The sequence below is a fragment of the Pocillopora verrucosa genome, chromosome 10 (assembly GCF_036669915.1).
Source record: "Pocillopora verrucosa isolate sample1 chromosome 10, ASM3666991v2, whole genome shotgun sequence".
NCBI lineage: Eukaryota > Metazoa > Cnidaria > Anthozoa > Scleractinia > Pocilloporidae > Pocillopora > Pocillopora verrucosa.
Genome location: NC_089321.1, coordinates 2,336,937 through 2,357,531, shown reverse-complemented (window position 1 = coordinate 2,357,531; position 20,595 = coordinate 2,336,937). Strand labels below are relative to the sequence as shown.

At 36.3% G+C, this 20,595-nt stretch overlaps 2 protein-coding genes across 2 annotated transcripts; both read left to right on the top strand.

The window, feature by feature from the left end:
• Window positions 1-56: 56 nt before the first annotated feature.
• On the top strand, window positions 57-10,068 carry LOC131791143 (26S proteasome non-ATPase regulatory subunit 11-like). Its single transcript, XM_059108459.2, has 16 exons — window positions 57-164; window positions 285-386; window positions 1,056-1,180; window positions 1,572-1,643; window positions 2,679-2,736; window positions 3,223-3,334; window positions 5,211-5,293; window positions 5,701-5,765; window positions 6,413-6,489; window positions 7,176-7,236; window positions 7,355-7,417; window positions 7,625-7,672; window positions 8,705-8,782; window positions 8,901-8,936; window positions 9,331-9,382; window positions 9,826-10,068. Exons 1-16 carry the CDS (start codon window positions 80-82, stop codon window positions 9,966-9,968), a joined length of 1,260 nt encoding a protein of 419 aa, XP_058964442.1. The 5' UTR covers window positions 57-79; the 3' UTR covers window positions 9,969-10,068.
• A 592-nt stretch (window positions 10,069-10,660) lies between these two features.
• On the top strand, window positions 10,661-12,959 carry LOC131791204 (uncharacterized). Its single transcript, XM_059108539.2, has 3 exons — window positions 10,661-10,844; window positions 11,827-11,882; window positions 12,677-12,959. The coding sequence occupies exons 1-3, from the start codon at window positions 10,740-10,742 to the stop codon at window positions 12,768-12,770; spliced, it is 255 nt and encodes an 84-aa protein (XP_058964522.1). The 5' UTR covers window positions 10,661-10,739; the 3' UTR covers window positions 12,771-12,959.
• Window positions 12,960-20,595: the final 7,636 nt, after the last annotated feature.

Genomic DNA, 20,595 nt, shown 5'->3' with positions numbered 1-20,595 from the left:
GAAAGAACTGGGAAACAATGACGATGCAAATCACGATCCAAGTGCAGTATGGGTAACTTGGAACTATTAAAAAATCAATATGGCGACAGGGAATGAGCTCGATTTAGCCGAAGAAATGGCAAATTCCTCGCCGGAACAAGCAATGGAATTACTTTCCTCTATTGGTGGGTTACGGCTATAGTATTCAAGGCTAGCCTAATGTTCTTTTTCTAACGAATGGACTCAATATTTCAATGAGAAGTAATTAGGGTCTCATGGATATACTGTCTTTCAATGTCTTTTAGTAAAGCGTGACATTCGCACCGGAGATGAAGAGGGAATCAAAATGAAAGAGCAAGCCATTTTAAATCTTGGGAATATGCTGTCGAAGCACGGAAAAGCAGAGGGTATGAAATAAACCTTCGTTCATTTTTCCTTCCAAATAATTATAATAACTGACAATTCCTGACAATTCCATTGCCACTCTCTCATAATTAACGTTTCAGAATATGACTTCCTCGTAGTACCAGTGATTTCAATGAAATTAGGTTCAGAGGGATAGTTAAGAACAACAGGCTGTTAGTTTTGAAGGCCAGGAGGCCTTCGTTTCCTAGGGAAGCATGTTGTGTTTTGAGTTGGTTCAGTTAAGGCTCTCTGTTTGTCTGAGTGGTCTAGCAATCTAAAAATATTTAGCTTTATCTTAAGAGTACAGTAAACCTTTGTGGAAAGGTTACATCATTGTAATCAGCACATTAAGCCAGCAACACATCTGGCAATTTTTGCTAATCACAACAATTGGCCTAAATTGCCTACTGTGCCCAGTGCAGCAACTGCATTTTTTTACCAATCATCACAGTATGGGCACACAAAATCACCAATATCTGATATGCAAGATATCTGGGATTTTTTACACCTATCACAGTGATCAAATATGCCACGATCAGCCAATAAAATTGCCAGGTGTGTCATCAGCTTTAGAAGTAGATTGATCTCCCTGCTACACAACTGATATTGAAACCTCTAAGTATGTCCTTGGAGGGCCACTTTAAGTAACTATCATCTGATTTGTTCATTAGAACTGGGAGGACTAATCAAGTATATTCGCCCATTCCTGAAAATGGTATCAAAAGCAAAGGCTGCCAAGCTTGTTAGGAACCTGGTTGATTTGTTTCTTGATATGGAAGCATCAACTGGCATGGAGGTAGAAACTGTAGTTTACTACTGATTTAAAAAATAAGTGAGATACTACAAGCACCCTTATTCGACAAAAAATTATTGTGTATTGCTCTGATAGACCCATAGAAAAGTTAACTTAATTTTACAAAAGTAACAGGTGGCACTATCTATTGAAAAAAAAGTTTGAGATCACTCACCTCGAGCTCTGATTTATAAGGTATTTTCATGTTCTACCAAAATCCTTTCTGGGTTATTGCACCTGTAAACCAATAGAAAGAGTGTTTTTTTTTCCTGAAATATTATGAATCCTTTATCTCATCATTCAAGGATTATGATTTTGATTTGATTCTCAAACTCTACTACAAGTTAATGGTGAAAACAATTGTAAATGTAATTTTATATTCTCCTGTGATAAGGTTGAGCTCTGCAATGAATGTATTGATTGGGCCAAAGAGGAAAAAAGAACATTTTTACGACAAGCTCTTGAGGTTTGTGTTGTTTAATCTAAATGATTGCAATTTAATGTCTATTATACATGTATCTGACTGTGAATCTCAGAGAACCTTGAACACCAAAAATATCAGTGGAATTTTTCTTCTGTTTCAAAGAAAGTGCCGTCAGGCATCAGACTAAACTACAGATGGTAATGGTAATTAATTTGGGGTTTTTAGGTTTGATTTATTGTTTTGATAGTGACTGTTAAGAACTCAACTGATCTCTTAGTAGCACATCAGTATCTTCCCAGTTTTCTGAGTTTCAAAATAAACCAAACTCCAGATTCTGATTGGTCCTTACATCTGTTTATTTTGCAACACCTGTTTTTGGATATTTTTAGATGCTGGTTATAAATAAAAAGTAGAATAAATCAAGAACTGGCTGACTTGTAAACTTCACAGAAAAGAGGGAAACTAAATTTTGTCCCTGATTTGATTTTTTTTGGTTTTTGCTTTACTTATAAACAAAAAATTCAAAACATCAAGATTTGTCAGTGATTTTATCCTTTCTAGGAAATTGACTGATTAGTCTTGACTGCTCTTGATCCAGTTTTCAAGGTTCAAGTCCAAAGGCATAGGGCTAGTTACTTACATGAGGTTTCACCCAAATCACGGTTTTATCCAGGCATTGGGCCTTATGTAATCTTTACAAGAGGATTGTTGTAATTAAATAAATGTCCTTCCACTGCTAGCCTCTGGCCTTCTTGACACTGTTTACAATTATAATAAATGCTCAGATAAAAGATTCAGCTAAATTCAAGGTAGCTTAGAATGCTGTTTTGTTCATCGACGGCTAAACTTTGTTTAAATAACCAGCCCATAGTTCAGTATGTGGGCTATTGGTAATGATTTTTAACTTGAGGCATTGTCATACTTAATTTATTCTAGTGTGTCTTGATTAAAGTACTGGTAAATGAGGTACAGTGTAAATCATTTTGGGGTATCCTTCAGTTTTGTCAACTTGAATAATAGAAATGGTGTTTTTTTGGTAGTATTTACTTTCCCACTTTGTGTTACTTTTCATTTCAGGCAAAACTGGTTGGTTTGTATTTGGACACCAAAAATTATACCAAAGCGCTGCAATTAGGTAAGTATACAAGCACTGACTGAATTTTTTAAATTTCCATTTATATTATGAATACCTATTTCTAAGCCACAAATGACTTGAACCTTGTATTGACTGGTGATGTGGTCTGATTGTACAGTAGAATGTATTCCTGAAAAGGACTATTGTTATTAAGAATAAGTGATATTTTGACAACCTGAGGTGAAGTCACCATCAGAGACAGGTGACTCAATTCTTACTCTGATGATAACCTAGTTAAATCTTATGGTGACTTTTTCCGAGGTTGGGGAAACATCAGTTAGTGTTACTGTCATTCTGACAATCTGACCATATGGTTGCCTTTATAACTACAGTATAACAACAATAGACATCAGGTACTCCAAGGTGATGAGGTGGGGAGGTTTACAAAACGTGGTATTTTACAAACTGAGTATCTAAAGAACAGGGGTATTTGTCCTTTCAAAGTTTGTTTTGCCTATTTTCACTTTGAATATCATCCTTAAACAGGTTCAAAACTCTTAAAAGAGCTAAAGAAACTTGATGATAAGGCGTTACTTGTTGAAGTACAGTTATTGGAGAGCAAGGTTTACCACAATCTTAGCAACATTCCTAAGTCAAGGTAAAGTATTTTGGTGTGTTTGTTGTGTTTTTTTTCGAGATGTTTTTTAATGGTATCCTTACCAAATTGATTTCCCCTTGAAAGCACCAAAAGTACTACTGAAAGCAAGGGCAGCAACCTTGTAAATCTGTGTTTGCAGTGAAAAAGAAAAGTTTATACAAATAAGCAAGTAATTGTCATTCCACTTATTTGCTGTTGATTTAACCTTACCAAGTGCAAGACTACCTCAGTGTGGTCAGCCATTAAATTTATATTATATACTGTCTTCACGATAACCAGTCAACTCGCCGATGGACCAACTCGCCGACGCCAACTCGCCGACGTATAAAATCGAGTAGAGACGTCGGCGAGTTGGTTGTCAATCCAATACAACTTATTAGAAGTTAAACATACAGAAAAGTAAACGATATTTAGTAAAAAAACACTGGTGAACATTGGTGAACATCACACAGAAGCTTAAACATTGGTGAACATTGGTGAACATCACCAATGACCATAACAGCTTAAGATGCAAACGAGTTATTGTGCGACAACAACACCGTAAAGACTCATCATGTCAATCACTCAGATTTTTTAACGAAAACTTGGCTTTCTAGACAAGATCTTTAGTAAAAAGCATTTCTTTTCATTTGCAACAAAGTTTATAAGGATCTCAAGGCGAATAAAGGGAAGTAAACATCACCAATGACTCAAACAGCTTCAAACGCGAACGAGTTATTGTGTGACAACAACACTGTAAAGACTCATCATGACAATCGGTTTAGATTTTTTAAGAAAACTTGGCTTTCTAGATAAGATCTTTAGTAAAAAGCAATTCTTTTTATTTGCAACAAAGTTTATAAGGATCTCAAGGCGAATAAAGTAAAGTAAACATCGCCAATGACTACATCCGCTTCAGACGCGAACGAGTTATTGTGTGACAACAACACCGTAAAGACTCATTATGTTAATCGCTCAGATTTTTTAACGAAAACTTGGCTTTCTAGACAAGATCTTTAGTAAAAAGCAGTTATTTTTATTTGTAACAAAGATTATAAGGATCTCAAGGCGAATAAAGTAAAGTAAACATCGCCAATGGCTACATCCGCTTCAAACGCGAACGAGTTATTGTGTGACAACAACACCGTAAAGACTCATCATGTTAATCGCTCAGATTTTTTAACGAAAACTTGGCTTTCTAGACAAGATCTTTAGCAAAAAGCAGTTATTTTTATTTGCAACAAAGTTTATAAGGATCGGAAGGTGAATAAAGCGACGTTAACATCGCCAATGAACAAAATTGGCTGTAGTTGGAATGAGTTGTGTGAGTCATTGGTGATGTTTACTTCGCTTTGTTCGTGTTGAGATTCTTATAACTTTGTTGCAAATAAAAATAATTGCTTTTTACTAAAGATCTCGTCTAGAAAGCCAAGTTTTCTTTAAAAAATCTGAGCGATTGACATGATGAGTCTTTACGGTGTTGTTGTCGCACAATAACTCGTTCGCGTCTTAAGCTGTTATAGTCATTGGTGATGTTCACCAATGTTTAAGCTTCTGTTTGATGTTCACCAATGTTCACCAGTGTTTTTTTTATTAAATATCGTTTACTTTTCTGTATGTTTAACTTCTAATAAGTTGTATTGGATTGAGGACCAACTCGCCGACGTCTCTACTCGATTTTAGACGTCGGCGAGTTGGTCCGTCGGCGAGTTGACCGTAATTTGTCTTCACCTTCCATTAATTTTTATTTGTAACACAGATTAGAAAATTGTTGAAAATACCAGAATATTAATATATAAGCCTGCTGAAATCATCTGTAATGATTTTCCTGTATTAAGCTTGTAATGTTGTAGGGGATTACCAATAATTGACTTGTTTTTATGATATATTCAAATAGGGCTGCTCTTACATCAGCAAGAACAACAGCTAATGGCATTTACTGCCCTCCGAAACTACAGGCATCACTAGACCTGCAATCAGGTACTTAGTATACAGTATTCTCATTATACCTACTTCTACTGTTGTCCAGGTTATGTAATTATCTTCTTACTGACTAAGCAAGAGGGCTGTACTGGGGAATATTTGCCATAGGTCATGGCATTACAGACTGAGCAACAAACAGCCAATATCTCTAAGTAGTGCTTGAGTAAACAAGATAAGTACTTGTAAGTAGTTTATTATACGGCACTCGATCCATATTTGATTATTTTGAATTTGCTAGCTTTCAAAACCAAAAATACATGGAAACAGTGTGTATGGCAAAATATGGACCAAGTAAGAACCAATCAGAACACTCAGATTTACCTCAGGACTACCTTGTCATATAGTAAGACATATTATTCAGCATCAGCTGAACCTTCCTTTTAACATGTTGCTTTTCACCTTAGGTATTTTACATGCTGAAGAGAAGGACTTTAAGACTGCATACTCTTACTTCTATGAAGCATTTGAGGTACATTTTGTAATTGATGATTTGTGATGAAAGGTGGAGGGAGTATAGAATGTAGTGCAGTTAATGAAAGCAGATAGCTATTAATCACCACTCTGATGAAGGGCTGATGCTCAAAATGTCAGCTTTGAAACTCTTTATGGTCGCCAATGTACATTATGAACTCAGCTGATAATACTAAATTACTCTGTTATACTCTCCTACCAATGCAGCACCACAGTTTCTTTAGAAACTTACCCCCTTTGTTCATTTAGTTTTAATTACTACCACTCTGACAAATCCAGTTTTTCATCTTTTCATAGGATCACTGTTTTAAGGGGGTTGGATACAGTTCTGCGAGACAAATACAGACTATATTCAAAGCACTCATAAACCTGCTTTCACTCTTCCCTGTTAAACCAGTTGAATTCCAGTTATTATTCTTATTTTTAGGGGGAAATCCAGGTAAAAAGTTTTTGGGGATGGTCTCAAAAATTATGGGACAGATTTTCTCACAACTGTAGGAATTTTTTTTTTTTTTAATTTTTTTTTTAAAGATACATGCAAGGCTTTGCTGCAGAGTGAATTTTGCGATATGTTAATTTTACTACTATTGCTGAGTTATTGGTTAATGGTATTGATGCTGATCCATATACTCATTTTTATCTTAGGGCTTTGACTCTATTGACAACCCTAAAGCTGTATCAGCACTAAAATACATGCTTCTGTGCAAGATTATGCTGAACAGGTAGGTTTAGGTAGAGTGTAGAATAAAAAGAACCCAGCCAGAAATAATTACAATAGACAAATAAGGTGAAATGATGTTATGAATATTTTACCAATGGGAACTCGAAGCAAATGCATGTTTTCCTTGTTGCTTAGGTTCAATTACAGGTAAACTTGTGAGACCCAATTGCTGCTGATTTCAATTCTACATCCACTTGGTTGAATGGATATGGCAGACTATCCTAGCCTTTCATGTAGCTTGATAACAAAAATCAAGGATTCAGTTGCAATCCCCAGTGAAAGATTGCTCAATTTTCCCATGTTAGTAGAAAGTCAGCTGGCAATTGTGACTGTCACAGTGGTGGAGCTATTCCCCTCCCCCCCCCCCCCCATTTGAACTAAGTCAGTTTTGCTTGCACAGCCTACGAGTCAATTAACCTCTTGATTGATTGGTGTGTAAATTTTCATAGCACTTCTTGTTCATTGTCAAGGAAGACAGGTCACGAGAATTCAGAAAATTATTGACTCAACAAAATTGTTTTGATGAAAAAATTCAGCTCCTTCCTTAAAAAGTGTGTTTCGCTTTCTTGTTTGGGGAATTAGTGTAAAGATCTTTGGAGTTGATTTGGAATCAGCTACTTGAAAAGATTTTTACTCATTATATACTGTACGAAAGGCACCAGACATTTCTTTTCTCATTTATTTCAGCCCAGATGATGTACAATCAATAATCAGTGGAAAACTAGCACTGAGATATTCTGGATCACAGGTTTGTAGCCATGCCCAATTATCAACGTTTTTTTTTTTTCATTTTTGTTCTAATCTTCAGTCTTAAGTCCAGATTTAACATCGCCAAACAGTGACATACCTCACATATTTTTTTACAGTTAGTCGCCATGAAAAGTATTGCTAATGCAAGCCACAACAGGTCACTGTCTGAATTCCAGCAGGTGTGGTAACTTTTTTCATTGTTTGCAGTTTGGTTTTGATTTCCCCCACTATTAAAATGATGTTTAATCACTTTGAAATTAACTTTTAAGGAATTCTACCATGATGTCTTATGTCTTGTTGTCATTTCATAATAATCATCATCCCCTTCCCTTAAGATTTTGAATTTCTCATTAAAAAAATTTTGTTATTTTTTTGTTCCTTCAAAGGCCCTCAACACTTTCAAACAGGAACTCACTGAAGATCCTATTATTAGGGTATGTACAAAAATGAAAGAAAAAAGTTGCATACTGGCAAGACAACCATAAGGCTTTTGCAGGAACACTTATCAGTTAACTCTTACCATTTACTCCCCAAAATCAATATGCATATTCTCCATACTGTTCTCTATACATTTCCAAAGGTGCTGACAAGGAGGATTTGTTCAACAATCATGAACTTCTTTAGTTGCTGATCATTTCCTTCATTCTCGTGATTTAAAAGTGTGATTTTTGAGTGATATTGGAAGGAGAAATTAGATGCTGGTCTCTCTTAGTGGTCAAAGGGTTAATGGATTAGAAATTGAAAAGGATATCAGATAAGCTGAGAGCCATTCAGTGTTTCAAGCTGTGCAAACACATGGATAAACCTTTCACTTCCACAATCTTTTTTGTAAACCTCCAGGGCCATGTTGTTCAAAGCTAGGTTAAGATAACCCAGGGTTAGTGTGAAATCTGACCTCAGATCTGAAAGCTTTAAAGGCGTATTCGGTAAATTTATTTTTGCCTATAATTTGATGCCTGGATGTTCTAAAAAGAATTGAAGAAATTATCTGAAATAGGCCTTTGAAGAAGGGAATAAAGAAACCCAGATTAAAACTTAACCCTGGGTTGCTGCTAATCGGCCTTCAAAGAGAATTAGCATCTATTCTCTCCATCAGTATGGTGAATTGATAATGGACATTTCAATGACAAGTTGCATTGGTTGCTCTTTTAACCCTTCAACTGTCAGAAGTGATTAACATGTAACTTCTCCCTATAATATCCATACACTATCCAGCAAACAGGTAATGAGAATACTAACACTTATCAAGAGAAAGTTTTATCTTGATCTAACACCGTATTCTCATGACTGATTTTCAAGGGAATTTGTGGGGACTAGAGGGAAGAATTTTAAAACAATCAGATCTTGGGAGTCAAAGGGTTATAAGGTTGATCCTGACATTTTTCATGCTTTGTGTGTCATATTTATCTTTTGTAATGGTACATCTTATTTTATTTTTGTTTTCTTTTTGTTTTTTTTTCCTTTAGACCCACTTGGATGCACTTTATGACAACCTCCTGGAACAGAACCTCAGTCGGATTATTGAACCATTTGCTCGTGTTCAGGTATATATTTTTTTCTTTTATTTTTGGCCACTTCAGATTGGTACTCACAAGTGTCTCAGAAGTTACCAAATGCAAGTTTAATTTTTACCGATTAACTTACTGTCTTTTTTCCCCTCAGATTGATCATGTCGCAAAGCTCATTGCACTTCCATTGGTATGCATACCACTTATTGTAATATTTTATGATGTTTTTCTCTTCGGATATTAACGGTAATTCAAGCTTCTGATCGATAATATGCTGAAGTAATTGAAGGGCCTGACTTGAAACCTTTGCAGGATTTAGAATAGACACTCGAGAAAGAATGAACTGCGTGAGACAGGGTGCAAGGGAAGAAAATGCGGGTTAAGAGCTTTCGCGGGAGCCGTAAGGTGCTATGTCTGCTACGTTGCTCTCGAGGGCAACAATACATAACTTGAAATGTCATTCGTGACATCATGCTCCACATGCCTTACCACAACTCTCACCCTCTTTTTTGGCGCTCTTGGGCTTAATTTAGTCGAGGCCTTTTATGAACGTAAGTTTCCTTTATGTTATGTTTTATTTGCAGAATGTGGTTGAAAAAAAGCTCTCTCAGATGATTCTTGACAAGAAACTTCATGGTGAGTTAACTGTACTTCAACTCTTTTGAAACAACAACAAGGCTGTTTTCACCATTTTTTATTGAACTGTTTTATCGTTTTTGAGAAAAGTGCTTAAAACGGCTAAGCTTCAGGGGAGCTTTGTGTGTGGATGGACTTGGTTACAGATTATATCCAACCAAATAAGTGCCATTCCTTTATGAAAATTCTCTTCAAAGATTGTTTACCTTGTCAAAATAGTCATTTTGATGGCGATCTTCGAAGGTTTCACGACGTTATGAATCTAAAATTTTGATTCTTGATTACTTATTATTATTCTTAACCGATTACTAAGGTTGGTAAAGATATGCCAGGCACTTGCATGGGCCTTCTTAAACAACCTTCTATCGTTGTCCAAACGGCTAAATTGTCTCGTCTTGTGTTTCAATTTTTCTTTGAACTTTTTCATTTTTGTGAAATTGCAGGAATTCTTGATCAAGGTTCTGGAGTGTTGGTCGTGTTCGACGAGACCCCAGTTGATAAAACTTACGAAAACACCCTGGAACTGATTCATGAAATGGGAAAGGTTGTGGATGCGTTGTATAGTAAAGCGAAAAAGCTTCAATGACTCCGTCATTATTTATAACACATGTATGTAGTAGATGCGGAATATTCTCCACTTTAACCTTTATAGTGAAACTTCAAAATAAAAATGTCAATTTTGCGTTTATTTGTGTCCGTTATAACCAAAAGAAACGTTATGGAAATAACAATCTCTTGCCAACAAAATTCGCCGGGTTACTCATATATGACAAACAGACAGTGTCCATTTTCTAAAATTGTTTCATTCCTCTTATACCTTTATTGATAATATGAAAATATACAAGAAACCATCGTGTGAACCTTTGCCCTCATCCTGCATCTCTCTTTCCCGAAATCCCGAATCCTGTCACCCGAATCTCGAGTCCCGAACCGTCCGATTTCAGGCTCGTCTGTCCGAATTTGCCTCTTTTGCAACATATTTACGGAGGCACATCGGGCGAAGTTGGGCTACCTGTGCTCCGAGCTGTTTCAAAGGCCTTTTCGTTGAAAACGCTGCTCTTTGTTTTATCTCTCATATCCATTTATCAGGTACATGGCTCACTTTTGCTTTGGGTATAGAGATTTTAGCTCGGGATGTCATCTTTTTCCTGCATCATTTGAATCAGTCTTTTTTACGGGAAGAAGTTAATATTGTTTTTAATAATCCACGGTTTTGAATGTGAACGTGAGAATCTGGGCTCTACACTTCTTAGGCTAGTACCAAGTCCTTCTCGAACATTATTATGGTCGGCCATCTTGTCTCGTAAACCGGTAACACATAACATATATAAATAACGTTGATAGTTTTTACGTAGAAATGGATGAAGCGAGAAAAGGTTACCAACAAAGGATACACCAAGATCTCCTCACAGACGCTATTACCGGACAAAACAGGATCAAGTTGTATCAGCAACATTTTCAGGTACATTATATTCTTATGGTAGAGTAGTTGAATATCGAAGTTCATTAACAAATTGTGTTTTACGCACGTTCCAAATAGATATGGGCATGACTTTTCCATGGTTCCTTCCTCTTCCATTTTTCTTTTATTGTGTCTTACGCTCGGAAATTCGCCGTCGGCAAAGTTGGATGCGTCGTATGGGTCGGTTTTATTATTCTTATAACAATATGATAATCAAAATTTGCGTGCACGGAAATTTATTTGCGACGCACATAATCAGCCAAGCTTATCGACGTAATGAAGAAGGAATGGATTTTCGTTTTTCTTTTCTTTTGGTGAGGGATGGCGTTTCGATTAGCAATTCTCACTGAAGAGTTTTGTTACCTTGAAATATTTGGAGTTCAAAGATAGATGTACGTACATATCATTAGTTGTTGTGAATATTTATTGTGAATGCAGACGAAGAAGCTTTTGACCCTATCCCTCTAAGTCCTGAAATACAGGAAACTAATTCTATTCTACTTTTCAAAAAGAACTTGGAACGCATATTTGTTATGTTTAGGTAGCTTTGTTCTGTATAGCTTATCACGTTTCTTACTCCATCAGTTATAATATTCTCTACAAGGTTGTTCTGAAAACTACTTATTGTGGGATTGCTCCCTGTATAAAAATTATTGTTATTATTATAGTTATTACTGTTTTGATATTATTATTATTATTATTATTATTATTATTATAATCATTATTATTATAATTATTTTTATTATAATTATTATTATAATTGTTATTATTATGAGTGAGATGCTGTAGGCATCACTTACCTGGGGAGTTAGCCCTTCATCATTTGCTCTGGCTCAGTTGATAAAAGAAAATTAGCCTGTGTTTGATTTTGTTTTGTCACTGCATTGGTCAGTTTGTGGTGTTCCCTAATGCAACATTGTCACTTTGATGTAAATTCCCTTCAGTTTTGGCTTTTCTATCTACTGATATACTCATTTTGCAGAAAAAAGATGGATTGCCCGTGCATTTGAAAGGAAAATATGGAATTCCATTTACAAGGTAAATTATGTACACAAGTTTTTAGAAGCATTTTTTATCCACCTAAAAAAGTAGAAATTAACTCTTCCACTCCTAAGGGGTAAGTATCCATTCTTTTTTCACTCTGTTGTTCATTTCTGATAATTTCAGCCTGGAAAAGTTGTTACTGAATCAGGCATTATCATCTTGTAGATAATTTTGTCCCCTCTCATTACCTCTGTAAACCTTGTTAGGTAGTTTTTAACAGACTTATTCTTTCTCTTCAAAAGAATGTCTGTGCAACATTTCCTATCTGTCACAAGCTAACAAAAATTAATGGAACATTCTCATAACAGTTTGTTGAGATGGGAGGAAAGAGGGCAGACTTGGAGTAACATGTTGCTTTTTTTTTTCTTTTTTTTGCTGTTTTCATGTCCTTTTTCTGGGATTTGTTCTCCAAGTTATGATGTTTTCCTACTTGCTCAAATAAAAAACTGTACATGGATGTATGGGTGTGTTTGATGAGATTGGGTTGTGTTTGGCAATGCTGCTCAGTTAACAAAGGCTATCAAGCTATATGTGCAGAGGACTAGTATTTAACCCTTTCAGTCCCAAAATCTCACTAGTAATTCTCTTCACTGACTGCCATTCAATTCTTATGATGTTAGTTTGGAGAACTTAGTACTGGATCAACTGATGATTCCCTAATTTTTAGTTTTCTTTATTCTCTTCACTGTCTGCTTGATGTTGTATTGATATTGTATAGAGAGATTATGTCTTGGTCACTCATGAGAATTTAAGGGTTAACCAAAATAGTATGAATTCTTTCCATACAGATTTATGGTCTATGGATGTGCAGTTGGTTTCTTTGTGGGAGTGGGAGTCATTGGAATGATGGCTACAAACACAATGCCTAAAAAACAGCGCTGATCATGAATAACATTCATATAATGAAGAAATCTTACGGCTAATGGGATGTCTATTCTTGATAAGATGATGGAAATGTTTTGAATGTTAAAATTTGTGAAAATAACTGTGTGTGCATTGAATAGCTACATGTTTTAAGTGTTTACAAGGCTTCTCAACAAGGATAATTGTAATAAACTGGTCATTTTGATATTTGTGTTTCTCTGTCTTTGTGGTCTTCCTTAGCAGCCTGTGTGTGAATGGTGTGATGGTATTAACCCTTTAACTCCCAAGATCTCATTAGTAATTCTCCTTACTGTCTGCCAAATGATTCTCATTCTGTTAGTTTGGAGAATTTGGTATTGAATCGATTACTAATCCCATACTTGATCTTTTTCTTCATTCTGATTACTTATCTGCATGATATTGTATAGTTACAGTGGGGAGAAATTCTGTCTTGGTCACTCATGGGAGTTCAAAGTTTAATTACTGTTTCTGCTTCTGAAATTTGAAGGGTTAAATAAGTCACTTCCAGAATGCAACCCCCAACCCTCGAATAAATGTAACTTCTGATATGCAACCCTCAAAGAAACATATAACTTTCTTTGATTTTCATGATTTTACCACCAAACTTTCTGACTAGGAAGGCTTACTAGTAAACAATGATTCAAATGTAAGGAATTCCTATGTAGTTAAAACAAAGAAAAAGCTCAATTTTGACTGAGTCATATTGTTTGCAAGCTACATTCCAACCTCCTCCCCTTAAATGAATGTATAACTTTCTTTAATTTTCTTGATTTTACCATGAAATTTTCTGATTACAAAGTCTTTTAAAATACACAGATGTAGGTAAAATAATATTTAGGGTAAAATTCTCCTCTTTTGGTGGTAAACTTTATCTGGGGACTCCAGTTCCAATAATATACACATTGCTGCTCCTAGTCTATCTGCCATTTTCAATAGCAGCAACTTCAACTGATGGCTTGTGCAAGCAAAACTTGGCAAAATGTTTCTCACAATTTCAAACATTTCTGTGGATTTCACAAATCTTGAATTGCAAATTCAAGATTTGTGAAATCCACAGAAATCAAAGGTCTTTCTGTGGTAAAAGGGGGAAAGAGGCTTGTGAACAGTTTATAAATTATCTAAAGGTTTCTTCTCACTGACGTTTAACATCAAAATTAGTGGTTGAAATTTTTATGGTTCTATTTCAGTAAAACACTGAAGTAAAGGTTTCAATAAAATACGAAAAGAGGTAAAAGTAAAAGGCCCGTTACCTCTATTTCATTTCTAGAAAACTCCAGAGAGGCAGAAAAAAAATGCCTCAGGTTAAAATAAAATGAAAGAGTCACCAGATCAAGTTAGAGAACTCAATTATCTTATGTTAACCCTTAAACTCCCTGAAGTGATTTAACATATAACTTCTCACTCTAATATTCATACATTATCCAGCAAATAGCTATGGAGAATACTCACACTTATCCAGAATTTGTTATCCTGATTGGACACCATATTCTTGTCGCCAGTTTAAAGGGGAATGTATAGCAGCCAGAAGAGGAATTAAAAATCAGATCTTGAGGGTTTAACCCTTTAACTCCCAGATCTAATTTGTAATTCTCCTTACTGTCAACCATACAATTCTAATGCTAGTTAGTATTGTATAAACTAATTATCCCCAAATTGATATTTTTCTTTATTCTCATCACTTATCTGTTTGATATTTTATTGATATTGTAAAGAGAATTTCTGTCTTGGTCACTCATGGCAGTTTAAGGGTTAAGCTAGTGAGAGCTCTCACTTATGCCAAATCCTCAAAATGCATTACTACTCTTTAAAACAGGTAGCTTTCTATTAACAGTCCACTGCAAACACAGAAGAGTGCATGTTGAACCAACAAAATAAATATTCCTCATGGGGACTCAGAATTTTTTCTTAGGCCCATGCTTGTGGCAAGATGAAAACATCTTTCTCTAAAATATATATGGTTAAGTCTTTTGAGCCTGAATTCATTTTAAGCCCTCCCCCCCCCCCCCTCCTTCCAGGCGTAAAGTGTCATTATATCCCTCAACTTACAATTGGCTGTTTCGCTTTAGATAAACTATTTCTTGCTCTGGCAAGATTTCATGAAACCAAAATTCAAATAACACTTTATTTGCTGTTTGAAATTTGTGTAATTGTCCATTTTGAAGGTTAAGTACATGCACAGTAGTCTCATGCCTAGATCTTCCACAGCCAAGCAATTTTAACGCTTAAGTTACAGTTAAATGGTAGGATCTGGCTGATGAGTTACACACACACAGTTGAAGCTAGAATTCAAAATTAGGCAAGGGTCACTGGAAGGCAGCTAGTGTTTAATGAGGCGCTGGTAGTGGTAATATTTTTAGTTTGGAAGCCTGGCATATCAACTCCGCCCACGCTCCTTTAAATCGCGATGATGACGGCTCACTTCCTGACGCCTATTTACACTTCCACAGAAAAAGGGGCAGCTAATTAGTGAGTGTCAGGCAGTACAGACGACTCAAACAATATCGAGGGCTCAATGAACACAGTCTTTATTCCCGAGCTTGACCACGAGCACTTCGTGTTACAACAACAACAATAATTGGGGAGCCCGGATGTAGTTTCCCTCAGGGAGGGCCTAGGTACAAGTGACGGGCCAACATGAGCGTATAAAGGGACTTCTTGTTGGAGCGTTTAGATCAACCCTGATGAGGGCACTAGCTAGACAGGAATGTCGAAACGTTGGGTCTATGAATTGTAACTTCTGGGTTACATGCATTAAATCTTTAAACCAGAGTAGCATCAAACTATGTCTAAATTTGAGATATTTCAAATAGATATTCTGGGATATCAACCTAAAATTACTGGGATACAAACCACCGGAGAGAACAAGATTTGGGATATTTAGGCCGAAAATTAATAGGATAGGGAATATTCAAACCTCCCCTAATGGGGCCTCTGTATTGATTACAGTTTCTGCAGCTTTTCAAACAGTGTTCTGCTGTTCCTGATTTTAGAAAATGCTAGTGCTGATTCATCAAGAACTGGACCCCCAAGGAATAGAAAAATGAAAAGAAAACTAACTTAAAAGTTTGTATTCAGCGCATTAAAAAATATACTGTCGATAATACGCTTCCCGCACGAATCGCAAGAAGCACGTTTCATTGGTGACCTGCCCTCCCCTGCTGTATTGCATGGTTATTCATGGCCCACCCCTTTTTTCATGCCATTATATGGTCCCTCAGTCCGATGATTTAACCAGCCCACCCCTCTTTAACTTTTTGGCTAATCCATTATTACCCCATTCAGTTCCAGTTGGGCATTCTAGCACTTGGCTGGTTACCACAACATCATCACCGTCAAAAAAGCAAAAATCATTAGAAAAACTAGGTGAACCTAGAGTGAAATTTCGGTACCCATCGTCACTGCTGTGGCGCGATTAGAGACTTTTTGGCCGGTACTGTAACTGAAGTGTTTGTTTTGTTTTGTACCAGGACCCACAACCATTATGAATTTCAAAGAAAGCGCAGGACAGCTGAAAATTGATTTTAATATTTGTTTTCCTGTCAAGTTATGGGATCAATTTACTGAAGTTCTAAACCTTTAATCCTTTAAATCCCAAGACCTACTTGTCATTTCTTCCCTTTAGTTGCTACTCGTTTCCTGTAGTAAATTAGTTATGGGAATTTGGTTTCGATCAAGACAAAAAATTCTACCTAATAGGTTTAAGTATTCTCGTTACGTGTTTGCTGTGTAATTTATTTGTATTATAAAGAGAAGGTACATGTTAATCACTTCTGGAAGATAAAGGGTTGATTCATTCCCCGAGGAATCGACTTTCAACTTGTTAACATAAAAGTTGATTATTTAAGCCAAATACTATTGCCTGGCTTAAGGTAAAAATAGGCTTTAACTGAATCACCGAGCAAATTATTTACACTTTTAACAGAAAAAGTTCCGCCTTTCCTGGTATACCCCAAACATTTCACTTATTTCAATACGGGGAGCTGAAGCATGTTATTTCTCATTAAGAATGCTTTGATTTTGCACAAATCGTTCCAGTATGTGAATCTCTCTTTCATTCAGAGACAGAGCCAGCAAAGCATATGAAGGCCAAATTGATATCCAGGGTAAGTAGAGTACGTGCAGGGGGAAAGCTTGTATCACATCAACCTATAACACACAGCTAACTTGTCCAGTGCGCAAATAATAAAAATTAACAAGTCGAATTAGTCTTTGCTGGTCCAGTATTTTCCGGGTATTGAACTGGCAAATACTGCGAAAAAGCAATCCCACACGACCCCTCTTAAATGTTTCTAATATTTTCGCGGGTTCTTTTGTCTAGGAGTGAAAAAAATTTAACAATAAGAGATTCTTTCCTATTCCTTCCGTATTTCTTTTAACCCTTTAATTTCCAGGATCTGATTGCCAATTCTCCCTTCTTGCTACTAGACATTACCTTGTTAATTAGTTATGAGAATTTGTTGTTAGATCAAGATAATATCTTCTGCCTGATTAGTTTGTGTATTCTTATTACCTATTTGTTGGATAATGTATGGATATTTCAGGGAGAGGTTATATGTTAATCATATCTGAGAGTTTAAGGATCAATTCCGTTTTTCCGAAACTTCTGATGAAATACAGTCATATTTGGCAAGAGAGTGCTGCTAGGGTGGCCAGTGACAGCGCAGAATTTGGTTTATCTTTCTGCTTTAGAACTTTTATGAATAATCAAAAGGAGTTGAGTGGCATAGACGACATAGCCTTATTTACAGGTGGTAAAGAATTGAATTTTGATTGCAGGAGGCCTAAGGAGGCGAGAGAACAGGGGGCGGGAAGCGGGAAGCGGGAAGCGGGAAACGGGATCTATATGAGAGGGGGCGGCGGGAGCAAAAATAAAGAAGGCGATAGTTTGTTTTTATTACTGGGTATTATTCAGTCAAAAACACTCATCGAGCAAAGTTTTGAAATTTCCATTTAACATCCACCAATGCTCAAAAGAAAATTTGGAAGCAGGAGAAAGTAAATTTGTACTAGGGCTGAAAAAACAGCATTTATTCCGGTGAATTTGGAAATCCCTTCAATTCGATTACGTCATAGGTCATGACCTGTAACAACTTTCATCGGGACCCAATAATCCCCCCGCCAAAACAAAGACCAGAAAATGAACAAGAATGTTAAGTTTTGGCACAGTTTGAAAGTTAAACCCGGGTTGATTAACCTGAAGACGGGAGCAACACAATGAAGGGCGGGAGTCGGGAGGCAAAGGGGCACAAAAGTACGGGAGGCGGGAGAACGTACACGGGAAGCGGGAGACTCTGACCCCCCTGTCTCCCCCCACCATCTTCACAAAATCACAACCATCTACAAAGCCCCAGAGTCCTTTGGTCATTTGAACTTTCCAAGGATTCCAGTTGCTCCCGTCAAGTTTGTCGATCGATTACTTCTTCTCAATGTTTATCAACAAAGCTTCCTGCAAACCGAAGGTTATTGTAGACCTTTAGAACCCCAGTGCGATTTTTTTTTGGAACACTCATTCTCTGACTTAAAAAACATTTGTCTTCAATTTGGTTGTAATTTGTTGAATGATAGCGAGATTATTCAGGAAAACTGGGTTTGTGACTTAATAGTTTTAACTATTAAGTCACAAACCCAGTTTTCCTGAAGATTAACGTATAGTTATATTTAGCGTAAACTACTCCTTTTTCGGTGGTAAACTTTATATGGGGACTCCAGTTCCAATAATATGCACATTGCTGCTCGTAGTCTATCTGCCATTTCCAATAGCAGCAACTCCAACTAATTGCTTGTGCAAGCGGAACTTGGCAAAATGTTTCTCGCGATTTCAAACATTTCCGTGGATTTCACAAATCTTGGATTGCAAATCATTTTCTCTAAAATCAAAGGTTTCTCTGTGATAAAAGGGGAAAGAGGCTGGAGAACTCATGATCAGTTTATAAATTAACTTAAAGTTTTCTCTCTCATCACTCTCGAACTCTAGACGTTAATTCCATTTGAAGGAAACTGCCACGAAGAATTTACCTTCCGATCACTCCGAGGGGCAACATTAGTGATAAGCAAAACAGAAAACACAATTTGAGACTCGTGTTCTTTAAATTGTATGTATTTGTTTGTTTGTTTTGTTCAAAGCCAGAGTAATCAAACAAACAAATTGTTTCATTAAGCATAATTTTCATTGCATATTTCAAACACTTTGGTCTAAATTTGGGGAAACAACAAGTGTAGAGGAAACCTTAACGATTGATTATGAAAATAAAATATGTATCTATACATCATTATCTTTTCACAAAATTCAACAAGTTACAAGGTTGAAATAATTTTGGAAAAGGTGCAAAACACAATATCACTAAAAAAAATTTTATGACCAAGATAGATAAAAACTCCTTCATTTCTCATATACCAGGCCTGTAAATTTTGAGTAAACTTGCTCAATCCACCTGATCGCCTGAAAAAGACTAGCAGTATGCTGTCGAAACATCACAATCCATGTCTAAAGTGACCACTTTGTAAGACAAATGATTTCAATTCTGTTTTCAAAATGTTAATCACCATGACGACAAACCATAACCTGTTTTGGGGATGCAATAGTGGGACAATCCCACAGTAAAATCCTACCAACTTGTTACAGTGAAAGGTTAAAGGTTGCCCCTCTTCACCTGTGCATGCATTTCTGGTAAAATATTCCAGCTATTCAAAGTCAAAACCAGTACACAGAGATCGAACTGTTAACAAATTCTTTACAAATGCTTGCTAACATCTAGGTGGTCAAATTAATTTGCCGCAAAAAAATTGTGAAATAAAAATATATGCTCCTGCAGAGTAAGCTTCTTTCAGGTAATTTCTATCAGTAAAAAATCTTTGTTACATTTGAACTCAATCATAAACTAAAGTGAAGCGAAATCCGACATCTGAAATATCCTTTTGTTTTCCACTATCTCCAAGAGCTTGATGGAGGTATATCAGAAGATGCCTACATTATGATGGTATTTCCATACAAGACTTTGCTACCCGTCTAAAATTTGTAATGATCCCGCATAGGAGGCTATGGACATTTTCTAGGACAATTACATTTGATATCAATCTCGAAATTCCAAAAATGTTATCAGCATTGTAATGATTAGCTATGATTCTATGATTGTTAATTAGGTAATTTCCGTTTTGAGTCAAGTTTTTAACCCTTTAACTCCCAAGTTCTCATTACTGTCTGCCATGAAATCTTGTTATGTTAGTTTGGAACATTTGGTATTGAATCAATCAATTATCCCCCAATTGATATTTTTCTTTATTCTTGTCACGTATCTGGTTGGTATTGTAATGATATTATTGTAAGGAGAAATTCTGTCTTGGTCACTCATAGGAGTTTAAGGGCTAACCCTTTACACATGCATACAGCTATTTCAATTTACGTTGTCGGATCAAAGCCTCAAGCCTACAAGACAAGACCGAAGGGGAATATGGGATCTTAATCTGTTCTTGTCGCTCTTTGTTAAGACGCGCAAGGCAATACTAATTGTATTTTCAGCCTCCATGTCCATCTCGCGCCGACAACCCCGAAAGCCTAAAATTAATTCTAATCTACCCATACCGCCTTTCGGTCTTATCCCGTACCCTTGAAGCTTTGATCCGACAACGTAAATTGAAATAGCTGTATTCTTCATACTGTTGTCTACACGTTCCTAATGTGCTGGCAAGGAGAATTTGTTTAACAATCAAGAGGTTCTTCAGTTGATTATCATTTCCTTTATTCTCATGACCTTAATGTTTTATTTGGGGATGATATTGAAAGTAGAAATTAGATTCCATTCCCTATCAGGGAGTAAAGGTTCAA